Source organism: Embiotoca jacksoni, unplaced genomic scaffold (assembly GCF_022577435.1).
Source record: "Embiotoca jacksoni isolate LCO1_2020_lvr unplaced genomic scaffold, fEmbJac1.0.p SCAF_12, whole genome shotgun sequence".
Taxonomy (NCBI): domain Eukaryota; kingdom Metazoa; phylum Chordata; class Actinopteri; family Embiotocidae; genus Embiotoca; species Embiotoca jacksoni.
The window spans coordinates 11278364-11289067 of record NW_027185252.1 but is presented as its reverse complement, the minus strand read 5'-3'; the positions used below and the strand labels follow the sequence as shown (position 1 = coordinate 11289067).

The 10704-nt window shown below is 40.4% G+C and overlaps 4 protein-coding genes across 9 annotated transcripts; all 4 read left to right on the top strand.

The window, feature by feature from the left end:
- The first annotated feature begins 14 nt into the window (after positions 1–14).
- LOC138195418 (dual specificity protein phosphatase 13A-like) lies at positions 15–1008 on the top strand. Its single transcript, XM_069144793.1, has 3 exons — positions 15–372; positions 447–661; positions 755–1008. The coding sequence occupies exons 1-3, from the start codon at positions 128–130 to the stop codon at positions 985–987; spliced, it is 693 nt and encodes a 230-aa protein (XP_069000894.1). The 5' UTR covers positions 15–127; the 3' UTR covers positions 988–1008.
- A 377-nt stretch (positions 1009–1385) lies between these two features.
- LOC138195419 (dual specificity protein phosphatase 13A) lies at positions 1386–2995 on the top strand. Its single transcript, XM_069144794.1, has 3 exons — positions 1386–1511; positions 2063–2280; positions 2391–2995. Exons 1-3 carry the CDS (start codon positions 1387–1389, stop codon positions 2600–2602), a joined length of 555 nt encoding a protein of 184 aa, XP_069000895.1. The 5' UTR covers position 1386; the 3' UTR covers positions 2603–2995.
- An 888-nt stretch (positions 2996–3883) lies between these two features.
- dusp13a (dual specificity phosphatase 13a) lies at positions 3884–6358 on the top strand. 3 transcript variants are annotated; one of them, XR_011177980.1, is made up of 5 exons: positions 3884–3909; positions 4096–4221; positions 4304–4545; positions 4949–5364; positions 5538–6358. XR_011177980.1 is itself a non-coding variant. In XM_069144067.1 (4 exons), exons 2-4 carry the CDS (start codon positions 4097–4099, stop codon positions 5167–5169), a joined length of 588 nt encoding a protein of 195 aa, XP_069000168.1. In that variant the 5' UTR covers positions 3884–3909; position 4096; the 3' UTR covers positions 5170–6358. The 3 variants fall into 3 exon arrangements, 1 of the variants encoding a protein (XP_069000168.1); XR_011177979.1 differs by having other exon boundaries at positions 5449–6358; XM_069144067.1 differs by having other exon boundaries at positions 4949–6358.
- A 679-nt stretch (positions 6359–7037) lies between these two features.
- Positions 7038–9698, top strand: LOC138195417 (dual specificity phosphatase 29-like). 4 transcript variants are annotated; one of them, XM_069144792.1, is made up of 4 exons: positions 7038–7092; positions 8729–8916; positions 9033–9256; positions 9356–9698. In XM_069144792.1, exons 2-4 carry the CDS (start codon positions 8738–8740, stop codon positions 9577–9579), a joined length of 627 nt encoding a protein of 208 aa, XP_069000893.1. In that variant the 5' UTR covers positions 7038–7092; positions 8729–8737; the 3' UTR covers positions 9580–9698. The 4 variants fall into 4 exon arrangements, with proteins under 4 accessions (XP_069000893.1, XP_069000889.1, XP_069000890.1 ...); XM_069144788.1 differs by having other exon boundaries at positions 7040–7184; XM_069144789.1 differs by having other exon boundaries at positions 7040–7184; positions 8703–8916.
- The last annotated feature ends 1006 nt before the right edge of the window (positions 9699–10704 follow it).

Below are 10704 nucleotides of genomic sequence, written 5' to 3'. Positions count from 1 at the left end.
TCGAGCCAGTGCCAAAGTGCACCACCTGTTTTTGACAGTCAGAGGCTGAAATAGGATCAAAGCAGCAGACAGAGAGGCAGCTTCATTTAGTTTTAAGGAAAGAACAGGACAGTATACAGGCTCAGCAATGGCCGACAGAAAGTCATCATCGGGTGCTGTAGCAGGGGTGAAATGTGATACACAAGATTCAGAGCAGAAAATTGTGAGTGGCACAGACCAAGAGGAAGAGGAAAAGCACACTTGTGCGACAGGGGATTCAAAGAGGACGTGGGAGATCCCGTCTCTCCAGGAGCTGGAGGAGGTTTTATACTCAGCTCCACGCTCCTGTCGCCATGGAGACGAGGTGTGGTCAAACCTGTTTCTGGGGGACATGTGAGTGTCATGTGCTGCATTTAAAGTTCCCGTCTGGATTATCATTAATGTATTATGTTTGTTTTTTGTGTCAGGTCTATGTCTCGTGACAAGTTTGGGCTCTGGCAGCTGGGCATCACTCACGTGCTGAACGCCTCGCACGGGAAACTCTGCTGTAAAGGCAGTGAGGATTCCTATGGAACCACAGTGAAATACTACGGAGTCCCAGCCAACGACCTGCCGACCTTTGACCTTTCGCCTTTTTTCTACCCTGCATCTGAGTTCATTCACCAGGCCCTGTCATCAGGAGGTACTGTAAACTGCCACACAGGTTTTCGGAAATGATGATCTGTAGCCTACTTTCAGTATCTTTGTTCTGTTCTGTTTGTCGTATGATTCTCAGGGAAAGTTTTTGTGCACTGTGCTGTGGGTGTGAGTCGTTCAGCTGCGTTGGTCCTGGCCTACCTGATGATTCACCATCACCTCGGTCTGCTGTCCTCTGTGCGCTGTGTGCAACAGAAGCGCTGGATTTTCCCAAACAGAGGCTTTCTGCGACAGCTGATAGTCCTGGACCGAAAACTGCAGGACGAAGGGTTACACAGAGAAAGGAAAAACCATGAAAATAAATCCATTTAAACTGTCCTTGCTCAGTTATGTCAAAAAGTTCAGACTGTCTCCATTTCATTTACTATATGTATTAACTACAGTGTTCAGCTCTGTCCACCCCCCTCCCTTGTGATGTGACCTCAGTGGTGACAGACAGTTCCTGTCTTCCCCCCCCCTCCGTTTTTTTTTTTTGGCATCAGTGAATACACCAATCAATGCAACAGCAACATTAAATAATTCCGCATCCAGTCAGAGACAGCCCACTGAACACAGAGAGCTAATTTGGGAGGCCATGCAGCATTCAAACGGCCACCTGCTCATGCCTCTCACTGAGCTGTAGACCCTGGCTGTGGAGGGACGGAGGGCACAGACGGCGGCGAGCAGCAGCGCGGGGGTCTGCTGAAGGTGCACTCTGTGTCCAGGTGGAGAATGTCAGGGAGCAGCCAGCTACAGGACCTGGTGTTCATTAAAGAGCTGGAGCTCATCTTGGATTCCTGCTCACTGGAGCTCACAACAATGGATGAAATCTGGCCCAACCTCTACATAGGAAATGTGTGAGTGTGAGATCTTCCTGAGCTCTGCAGCAGAAGAATTCCTCCGTTTTATTTACTTTTTTAAGAGCAGAACTTGTGTAACTGGATACATTTTACTTTAAGTCGCTCTATTTAGCATTTAAAAGCACTGTTTAAACATTTATATAAAAAAAAAGCTTGTAACACCTAATGGAACTATAAGCAAATATACAGGACTTTAAAGTGTTTCTACTGTAATTTACTGTATTTGTTAACAGTTGTAAGGTCTCCTTTAAGACCTATTTTAAATTAATATTAGGGTGTTTTACTATACTGTCATTCATCATCTGTGTCTATGTCAGCCTGCACTTATTGCCCACATATATATATATATATATATATATATATATATCTGAATACATAACTAAACACTTATGTTATATAATTATATATATAATATATATAATTATAAGTTATCTTTCATCTATCCATCTTATAAAGGCCAAAAAGTGGGACTTAAAATTTTGTGAGCCTGTTTTTTAAACGTTCTCTTTATTTTCTATGTATTTGTCTTTTGTGTGTGTGTTCTCCAGGGCTGTAGCACAAAATAGAAAGAGGTTACATAAGCTGAGCATCACTCATGTCCTGAATGCAGCGCACTCCAAGCAGGGCAGCATCGGTGACCAGAGTTTTTACGGGAACACCTGTGTTTACTTTGGCATCCCAGCAGAGGACTCAGACCACTTTGACCTCAGTCAGTACTTCAAATCTGCTGCTGACTTTATACACAAAGCCCTGAAGAGCAAAGATGGTAAAGTGAATGTGACAATCAGTGTCACGTCCAACTTTAGAGTTGTTTCTTTCTTCATAGCTGTCTCCATTGTCTCAGTTTCCCTTCATGTTTTTCATCCTGCTTCACAGGAAAAGTGCTGGTGCACTGCATCATGGGCATGAGTCGATCAGCCACTTTGGTGCTGGCATACTTGATGCTGCGGCAGCGTCTCTCTCTGAGAGACGCTCTGAGGCATGTCGTCCAAAAACGAGCCATTTACCCCAACCGGAACTTTCTGTCCATGCTCCTCAAGCTGGACGAACAGCTGATACGAAAAAGGCGGTTGTGTCCTCTCCTCTGACCTCCCTATTTCTTTCTTTCCTTCGTTTTATTAGCCATTAGTCACCTCAAGACCTCTCCTCGTGTTACACTCCACTCTCATCAGTATTTGCTTGTAAATACTGATTTGTCATTATGTGTTGTATGCACTAACAGGTGTGAGTCTCAAGTAATGTTTAAATTCCATAATTTTTCATTTGAGTGTTTCCTTGCACAAGTTTAACATCTGGGCACAGCAGCACTGCTCGTGTTGTGATTTTGTATTATTGTAAATATAGTAAGTACAGTGATATTAGTGTGTCACATTTCTCTGGATTTGTCTTTCATATTCAAACTGTAAAGGTTGTGTGTTTGTTATCAGTCATGCTCACAGGCTTTGTAAATACAGATTTATGATTGTCGTTCTATCCATTAAAGACAATGTATTATATATCATTGGTGTTTTGATGTTTTGGCTGGTTCAATTTAAAATGAGTAAAACTAAATGCTATTTAAATGTGATTTAAATGTATGCACATCACACCTTAATCCTTAATTACTATTGACTTATTGTTATAAAAGCATTTGATTGCCATATATTTTCAAAATTACATCTTCACATAAACAGAAAACAGGCTGGATAGTTTCAGCTTTCTAAATGGATTTCAACATGCACTACTAAAACCAAGGGACATATAAATACACTAAATATTAAACTGATGGTTAAACAAAATGATGTTATGACTGAGCTACAAAGAAAATTTAAATAAATAAAAATGGTCATTATTGAGTTTTAAATTATTTAAAGTTCATAGTAAAAGAAATGTAGTACAATGATTTCTTAAAGATTGTAGCTGATGTCATGTTACCTCACTGTTTGTTTTTTCTTCTTTTTCCAAAATGCAAAGAGCAGAACCTACTTTTTTTTTTTATTTGTAATTCAATGTGAACACAATAAATGCAGCTGAAGTTAACAAGTCACTGGTGAATGTAATTCCCAGCTTTGATCGTGTCTCTTAAAGGAGCAGAGCAGCAGGCGTTACTCTGGGTAGCAACACCGTGCTGCATTATGTAACAATCTGCAGACACTGTGGAAAAAGTGTGCTCGTGTTAAAATTCACAGGATTGTGCCACATTGTTGTCCATAAGAATGAGGACATGAAGTCAAAATGGACTCAATATGTTTCAAAGTGCCTGAACGGCTGATGACTCCCGTCTACAGGACGGTTCTGTCGCTAATGAGTGTATGATTACAGGCTAAAAAAAGGAAACAGGCTACAGTTGTGTGAGGGTGTTTATAGAGAAATAAGAGTGGGCACATTAAAGGAGAAGGGTCTCTACTGCCTTGAGGTGAGGTAACGAATAAAATTCAGGGTGGAAACAGGCTAGTTTGAGGATCTTTCAGATTACTGTCAACACTGGTTTTACTAATTGAGGATGATTCTGAGAAAAGATTACAGATTTTTTTTTTTATTTTACACATAGTGAAGAGTAAGTAAAAGGTCCTTGTGTGTGTCTATTTGTGTGCCGCTACAGTATGTCTCTTCGGGACCCTCCGTATGAACCTCCCTCTGTCTCAGAGCTACAGGAGTTCCTGCTGGCCAACAGACGACCGACTGGACATGTCAATCAAGTCTGGCCCAACCTTTACATAGGCAACGAGTAGGTTCACACACAATAGCACACACGCATCTATAGACACATCCCTGACCCATGCAGGAGTGAATGTGTGGTTGTGTTTCAGGGTGGCGGCTCGTGACAAGGGCACTCTCCACAGTCTGGGCATTACTCACATTGTGAACACTGCTCACGGACCCCCCAACCCCGGCCCCGGCCCCTGTTTCTACGTGAACACCGGCCCACGTTTCTACAGAGACATGACAGTGGACTATTATGGGGTGGAGGCGGATGATGCAATTGAGTTCATTCTCAGTCCTTTCTTCTATCCAACAGCTCGATACATCAGAGCCGCACTGGCCATTGGAGGCAAGTCAGCACTCTGTGTTATCTCCCGGTGGTTGATTACATTTAAACTCAGTGACCACTTTGTTAGGCGCAGCTGCACAATCTAATCAAACCCAGGCTAACTTTTATGGAGCCCGGTTTTGTTGATGTGCTAATTCATATATTCATATTTCAAATGTTTTGCACCCTCATAAAGGTGAAGGACAAAAATAAAATTTAAGCATCTTTCATTATTTGATTCTGTCACAAAAGTTATAATATTAACTGAATGGAATTGACATATTTCTGAAACATAATAAAGCTGCTAAAGAAAGAAAATGTATGTATTGGATTGTCCAGATGTACCAAATCTAACAGACAGTGCGTGTTTATGTTTCTGCATATTTGGTGCTAAAGGTAACAGAAAATGTGTATGTACCTGCAGGACGGGTGTTCGTACACTGTCTGATGGGTGTGAGTCGCTCTGCAACCTTAGTGCTGGCCTTCCTGATGATTGTTGAGGGCCTGAAGCTGCAGGAGGCAGTGGCTGTCGTCAGGCTGCACAGAGACATCTGTCCTAACCAGGGCTTCCTGCAGCAGCTCCGGAGCCTCGACATGAGCCTGGAGAGGGAGAGGAGGAGACAGCGTCAGGCCCAAACACTGTAATGACACACTCAGACACACAAAGCTATAAACATCAGCATATGCACACAGACACGCACATCTTTATCGCTACAGAGGTCAGTTAGCCCAGCAGGAGGAAACACCATCTCTGACAGAGCTGAGGAAAATTCTCTGGACAAACAGGAAGCCAGTGACACCTGTCAATCAAGTCTGGCCAAACCTTTACGTTGGAGATGAGTGAGTAGAAAAAAGCTCATTCATCACCGTGCCGCAAAAATATATTCCAAATAAAATCAGCTTGTATGTAGTGTGTGTCTGCAGGTCTGTGGCACGAGATAAAGCCACACTGTCATCTCTGGGTGTTACTCATATACTGAACGCTGCGGCGGGCCGACACCGGATCAACACAGGTCAGCAGTTCTACGGGGACCTTGAAGTGGAGTACCTCGGTGTTGAAGCTGCAGACCATCCAGAGTTTAACTTCCAACCTTTCTTCGACTCTGCTGCACAGTTCATAGACAGGGCTCTAAAGAAAAATGGTCAGTGTGACAATGTAAGAGCATAATTCAATCCGTAGTTCATAAACAGCAGAATAAAGTGAATGCACTTTTTAAGAAGATAAAAACACAAACATGTCTAAAACACAAATCAAACCTATCGAAGTACTTCACAGATACTTTAACTTTATTTAAACATGTTAGAGAATTACAGAGGGCCATACACAATGTTGAAATGTGACTACTAACCATCTCACTTATTCAGAGCATTCATATGTACAGATTAATGGTGATAAACAGAGCAATCCCATCACTTAACATGGGACTGCTGATGAATTATAGAGCCTCTTCTTGTAATGTAATGTCCCCACTGGTACTAGTTAGATAAAGTAAGTAGTAAATATGACCATTCTTATGCTGCATGCAATTTTAAAAGTCTGAAAACTTGGATTATAACTTTGAGAACTATGAGTAGAAATCACAGTGTTTGGTTGATTCAACTATGCTAGAGGCAATAAATACAATATTTTTAATGGCCTATGATTTGATTTTGTCTGTATCTTAAGCAGTAGTGGAGCGCTGGTTTGAAAAACAATTAATGCAGCCAATTAAGGGGAGCCAAAAATAATCTATTTATACCTTCAGATCTGCTTTAAAAATGACTTTCCAACCTCTTTATTTATGAGATCTGCATATATAAAATATATAAACACAGACTTTACATTGAACATTTATAGAACAAAATGATATGTACTGATTAAAGTGTCTTTCAGGGACAGTGTTTGTCCATTGTGCCATGGGTGTCAGTCGCTCTGGAGCGCTGGTTTTGGCGTACCTGATGATCTGCCACGGCCTGTCGTTGGTGGAGGCCATCATCGCTGTGCGTCTGAACCGAGACATTGGACCCAACTCTGGATTTCTGGAGCAGCTCAGGCAGCTGGAGCTGCATCTCAATGCACAGAGCAGACAGATCTCAGAGGAGGACAGAGCTGACACGTCCTAATAATAAACACAATCAAGGAACATGTCATTTCACTTCTTGCCACCTATTTTAAATGAATTCATGTTTCCTCTTAAGACAATTAAAACTGGAAGAATAGAAATGTCATTTGTGAGTCATCTGTTGTGAGAAAGTCTTGTAGGTGATCACTGCTCCAACAACAATCAGTAAAATACAAGAATGCTTGAAGTTTTATGTGTCCAGAAATAACTGCACTGACAAACTGGTCCTTGCGCTCAAATCACATTAGGAGAGCAAAGAGAAAGCATCTATGTGTGTGTGTGTGTGTGTGTGTGTGTGTGTGTGTGTGTGTGTGTGTGTGTGTGTGTGTGTGTGTGTGTGTGTCACGTTGTAGAGGTCAGGTGTTGTAGCCGAGCTGCCTAAAAATATCATCTTAAACACAGCGCCTGTGAGAGCAGTTACCATTCCAGATCTGTATTTCAGTCGTCGAGCTTCCTACAGAGGAAGGTTTGTGTTGATACACACACATGCACACATACTAACGCACACAGACATAAGATTAAGGTCTGTAATCCTGCTCAGTGACGGATTTTTAACAGGTAGGTAATTTTTGTTTCTCTCATAGTGAATGTTTATTTTTTTTGTAGTTCTCTTTAAAAGGCCAGTACAGTACAAGTAATTCAGACACCCAAAGTCTCATGGACAGGTTCAGTTCACAGTACTGTTTTACTAAAAACTAATTTAAGAGAGATGTGCATGAACATTAATAATGTGTAAAGAATGAAAGTGCAGCAGAACAACAATGAAATTGAACTGCTGAAGACCCGAATAACCCGGCAAATGAGCACAATGTTATGAATTTGTTAGGGGCTATAAAGTAAAGGATTTAATGGCGACTTATGTATTTTAAAATAAAAGAAATAAATTGATGAGAATAGATGAATTCACACCTTGTAAATTGTGGGATTTGTTGATAGATTTCCTTAAAAGTAGAACAAATTTAAATTCAAATAACTTCTATAACTTCTTTCATATTTATTTTTGTTTTATCAACTGCTTCCTGATGCCTCATGTACTATTCTCTTTTGATTTATCATTAATATTTTAAATCTGTCATTATTTAGGTGACATTTGTTGAAACAGATCTGTACTGATCAAGTCATCTAACAATAACTCTTACTGTGTAAGTGTAACTCTGTGCACCGGAGGAAAAAACTCAGCAAATTACATTGCAATTTTTGAGAAAATCCTGGAGGGGCTGTTAATTGTAAGCTTCCTATTTATTTTCCCTGCGAAAATTGATCTGCAAGTTATATATCTAAAACAATTTAATCCGACAGAGGTAAAATAGTATTGTTTCATTCATGTTGTATGTGTAAATCTGTAAATGAATATATCAATGTAAAATGTTTTTACTTTTTAAAAGCAAAGTCAGTGAAATGCATAATAACCACTTGTATATAGCTCCCTAGATCCTCCATGCTTCGGCCATACGTGGTAAAACACTGTATAGGGCTGCAATTAGCATTTATTTGAATTGCCGATTTATCTACGACAAATTGTATTGATTGTTTGATCTAAAATAATATAACGCTAGAACAACTGCCTCTGCCAATGAGTCAAGAAAAGTTGGAATAATTGATCCTAATGGACATTTGTGTGAAATGTTGTCACAACTAGGATATGAATTAACATGTTATGTCATATAGTGACCTTTGACCTTTGTATACCTAAATCTAATCAATTCATCCTTGACTCCAAGTGAACGCTTTGGCCCAAATGTAATAAAGTTCTATCAAAGTGTTCCTGATATGTCTTAATTTACTTAAAATTTCCTTTTTTGTGTAAACAAATTCTGCTTCTAAAACTAAGAAAAACAACAGAGTGGTTCATGTGCAGGAGGCTGGAACCCCTGTGTTCATTATTGCCTAAACATGACTCAAATGATTAATCATTTGGAGAAATAACTGCAGATAAGTTTTCTGTTGATCAACTAATCGACCAATTGACTACGGTTAACACCTATACACCAGACTAATCGGTGTATACATATTACAGCTCTGCAGCTGGGGAGCAGATCACAACATGACATCTATTTTGTTTTTGACCGAGCTCAGCGATGTGTGTGTTTTCTGGATGGCAGGGGTGAGACATGTCCTCCTGTGCGGTGAAGTCAAAAAGTAAGAACCCCTACGCAGCAGTGCAGGTGGATCCAGACAGTGATTACATCACACCGGGAACATTAGACCTGGAGCAGATGTTCTGGACTGGAAACTCAGTTCAGTATACTCATGTTAACCTGGTGTGGCCCAATATCTACATCGGAGATGAGTGAGTGAATCCGCACCACGCAGAGACCTTTAAATTAGTGAGATGTGTCAAAGTTCATAATAACAGCTTCTGTGTGTTTCGCATTTAGTATGTGTGTGTGTGTTTTATGAACACAGGAAAACTGCTCTGGAGCGGCCGGGATTGAAGGATCTGGGTGTTACACACATCCTGAATGCAGCAGAGGGAAAGTGTAACAATGTGCTGACTGGGGCTGATTACTACAGTGACATGGGCATCCAGTACTACGGTGTAGAGGCTGATGACAAACCCACCTTCAGTATCTCCCAGTACTTCTGCCCTGCAGCGCATTTCATCCATGGGGCCCTCGGTCACCCACAGAGTAAGTCCTGCAGGAGACAGAGAGACAGTGTGTGTGTTTTTGTGCCAAACCCTTTAACTGAGATCATTCTGTGTTTGTGACGAATCCATCTTTTTCTAGACAAGGTGCTGGTGCACTGTGTGATGGGTCGGAGCAGGTCAGCATCTCTGGTCTTGGCATACCTGATGATGAAACACAGCTTAACTGTGGTGGACGCTATTGAGCATGTGCGACAGCACCGCTGCATCCTGCCCAATCACGGCTTCCTCAAACAACTCAGGGTCCTCGACATCGCTCTGCAAGAGGAGAAGCTGAGAGAAAAAAGGGAGATTCAAAACCAATAGCACAAAAAAAAAAAAAAAAAAAAAAAAAAAAATACTATGTTTCCATATACTTACAATTTTCCTCTGATTTTATCCAATGCCCTAAAAATGTACATCTTTTTAAATCATTATCAGCAAAAGCTGTTTTGTTTTTCATTACTGTGTCATGTCAGTCTCGTAAAGTTCGCCAATGCTGCTGTCGGTAAGAAAATGGACAGATATGCTCTTGCTCAGTCACTGTTAGTATATTTGTGGGAGCTTGGTGTTGCATCATATTTTGCGAGCACTTTGGGTTAATTTTGAAACTATTGGAGCAGCCTTGAACCAATCACCATGGAACACCATATATACACAGAGACCAACACTGGTCTGCCCTTCAGTGGCTGAGCGAACATTAATGCAAACAGGGTTTCCAGACTATAATCACAGTGAAGAAAACAAAGACCGTAAGTAATAGTCTGGTTGGTTCTGATTTGAAGAGGCTTGTTTTATTATCCTGAAAATAAAACATACAGATGTACACATTTTTTTATTTATTTTTTTGGGGAAAACTTTATTTTCATTTTCCAAATTGAGAAAAAGAAATTCAACATCAGGAACATACAGAACACAATCAGAACACTCGTGAACACTTGTAAAAAATACCTCAAATATCCTTTCCCAGTAGCTAGTTGTATGTAATATATATAGATATATACTGTACTGTATATACTGTATATAATGTGCATTTTATATTTTATATTTATATTTAATATTTTTTTACTGCTATTTTACTGCTATTTTATTGCTTTTCTATTATTCTATTATTATCTTATTGCTTCTGTATGCTGCTGTAGCGAAAAAAAAAATTCCCCTCGGGGATTAATAAAGTACCTACCTAACCTAGTAAGAGCGGAGCATGTCCAGACCGTGTGCCCGACCGATGCTGGACTGCGAGAACATCTCAGGCAGCTAACAAAGTTTTCAGTCCTAAAGTTGGATTAACATAAACCACAAAACCCTTTGTAGTTTAGTTGCACCATCCTCTAACGCCCCCTAGTGGAGAACATGGAGACAGGCAACCAACTATTTAATAGGTCGGAAATGATGGCGTGGATGTATATATAAAAAAGTGGCATGGATGGGTTACTGATTGGAAACCAATCA

Bases quoted from the DNA above. Each gene is read 5' to 3' on its own strand.
- LOC138195418 (XM_069144793.1), top strand. From the start codon at position 128: ATGGCCGACAGAAAGTCATCATCGGGTGCTGTAGCAGGGGTGAAATGT. The intron at 373-446 runs GTGAGTGTCATG...TTTTTGTGTCAG, and splicing joins AACCTGTTTCTGGGGGACAT to GTCTATGTCTCGTGACAAGT. The intron at 662-754 runs GTACTGTAAACT...TATGATTCTCAG, and splicing joins CCAGGCCCTGTCATCAGGAG to GGAAAGTTTTTGTGCACTGT.
- dusp13a (XM_069144067.1), top strand. From the start codon at position 4,097: ATGTCTCTTCGGGACCCTCCGTATGAACCTCCCTCTGTCTCAGAGCTA. The intron at 4,222-4,303 runs GTAGGTTCACAC...GTTGTGTTTCAG, and splicing joins AACCTTTACATAGGCAACGA to GGTGGCGGCTCGTGACAAGG. The intron at 4,546-4,948 runs GCAAGTCAGCAC...ATGTACCTGCAG, and splicing joins AGCCGCACTGGCCATTGGAG to GACGGGTGTTCGTACACTGT.
- LOC138195419 (XM_069144794.1), top strand. From the start codon at position 1,387: ATGTCAGGGAGCAGCCAGCTACAGGACCTGGTGTTCATTAAAGAGCTG. The intron at 1,512-2,062 runs GTGAGTGTGAGA...TGTGTTCTCCAG, and splicing joins AACCTCTACATAGGAAATGT to GGCTGTAGCACAAAATAGAA. The intron at 2,281-2,390 runs GTAAAGTGAATG...CCTGCTTCACAG, and splicing joins AGCCCTGAAGAGCAAAGATG to GAAAAGTGCTGGTGCACTGC.
- LOC138195417 (XM_069144792.1), top strand. From the start codon at position 8,738: ATGTCCTCCTGTGCGGTGAAGTCAAAAAGTAAGAACCCCTACGCAGCA. The intron at 8,917-9,032 runs GTGAGTGAATCC...TTATGAACACAG, and splicing joins AATATCTACATCGGAGATGA to GAAAACTGCTCTGGAGCGGC. The intron at 9,257-9,355 runs GTAAGTCCTGCA...ATCTTTTTCTAG, and splicing joins GGCCCTCGGTCACCCACAGA to ACAAGGTGCTGGTGCACTGT.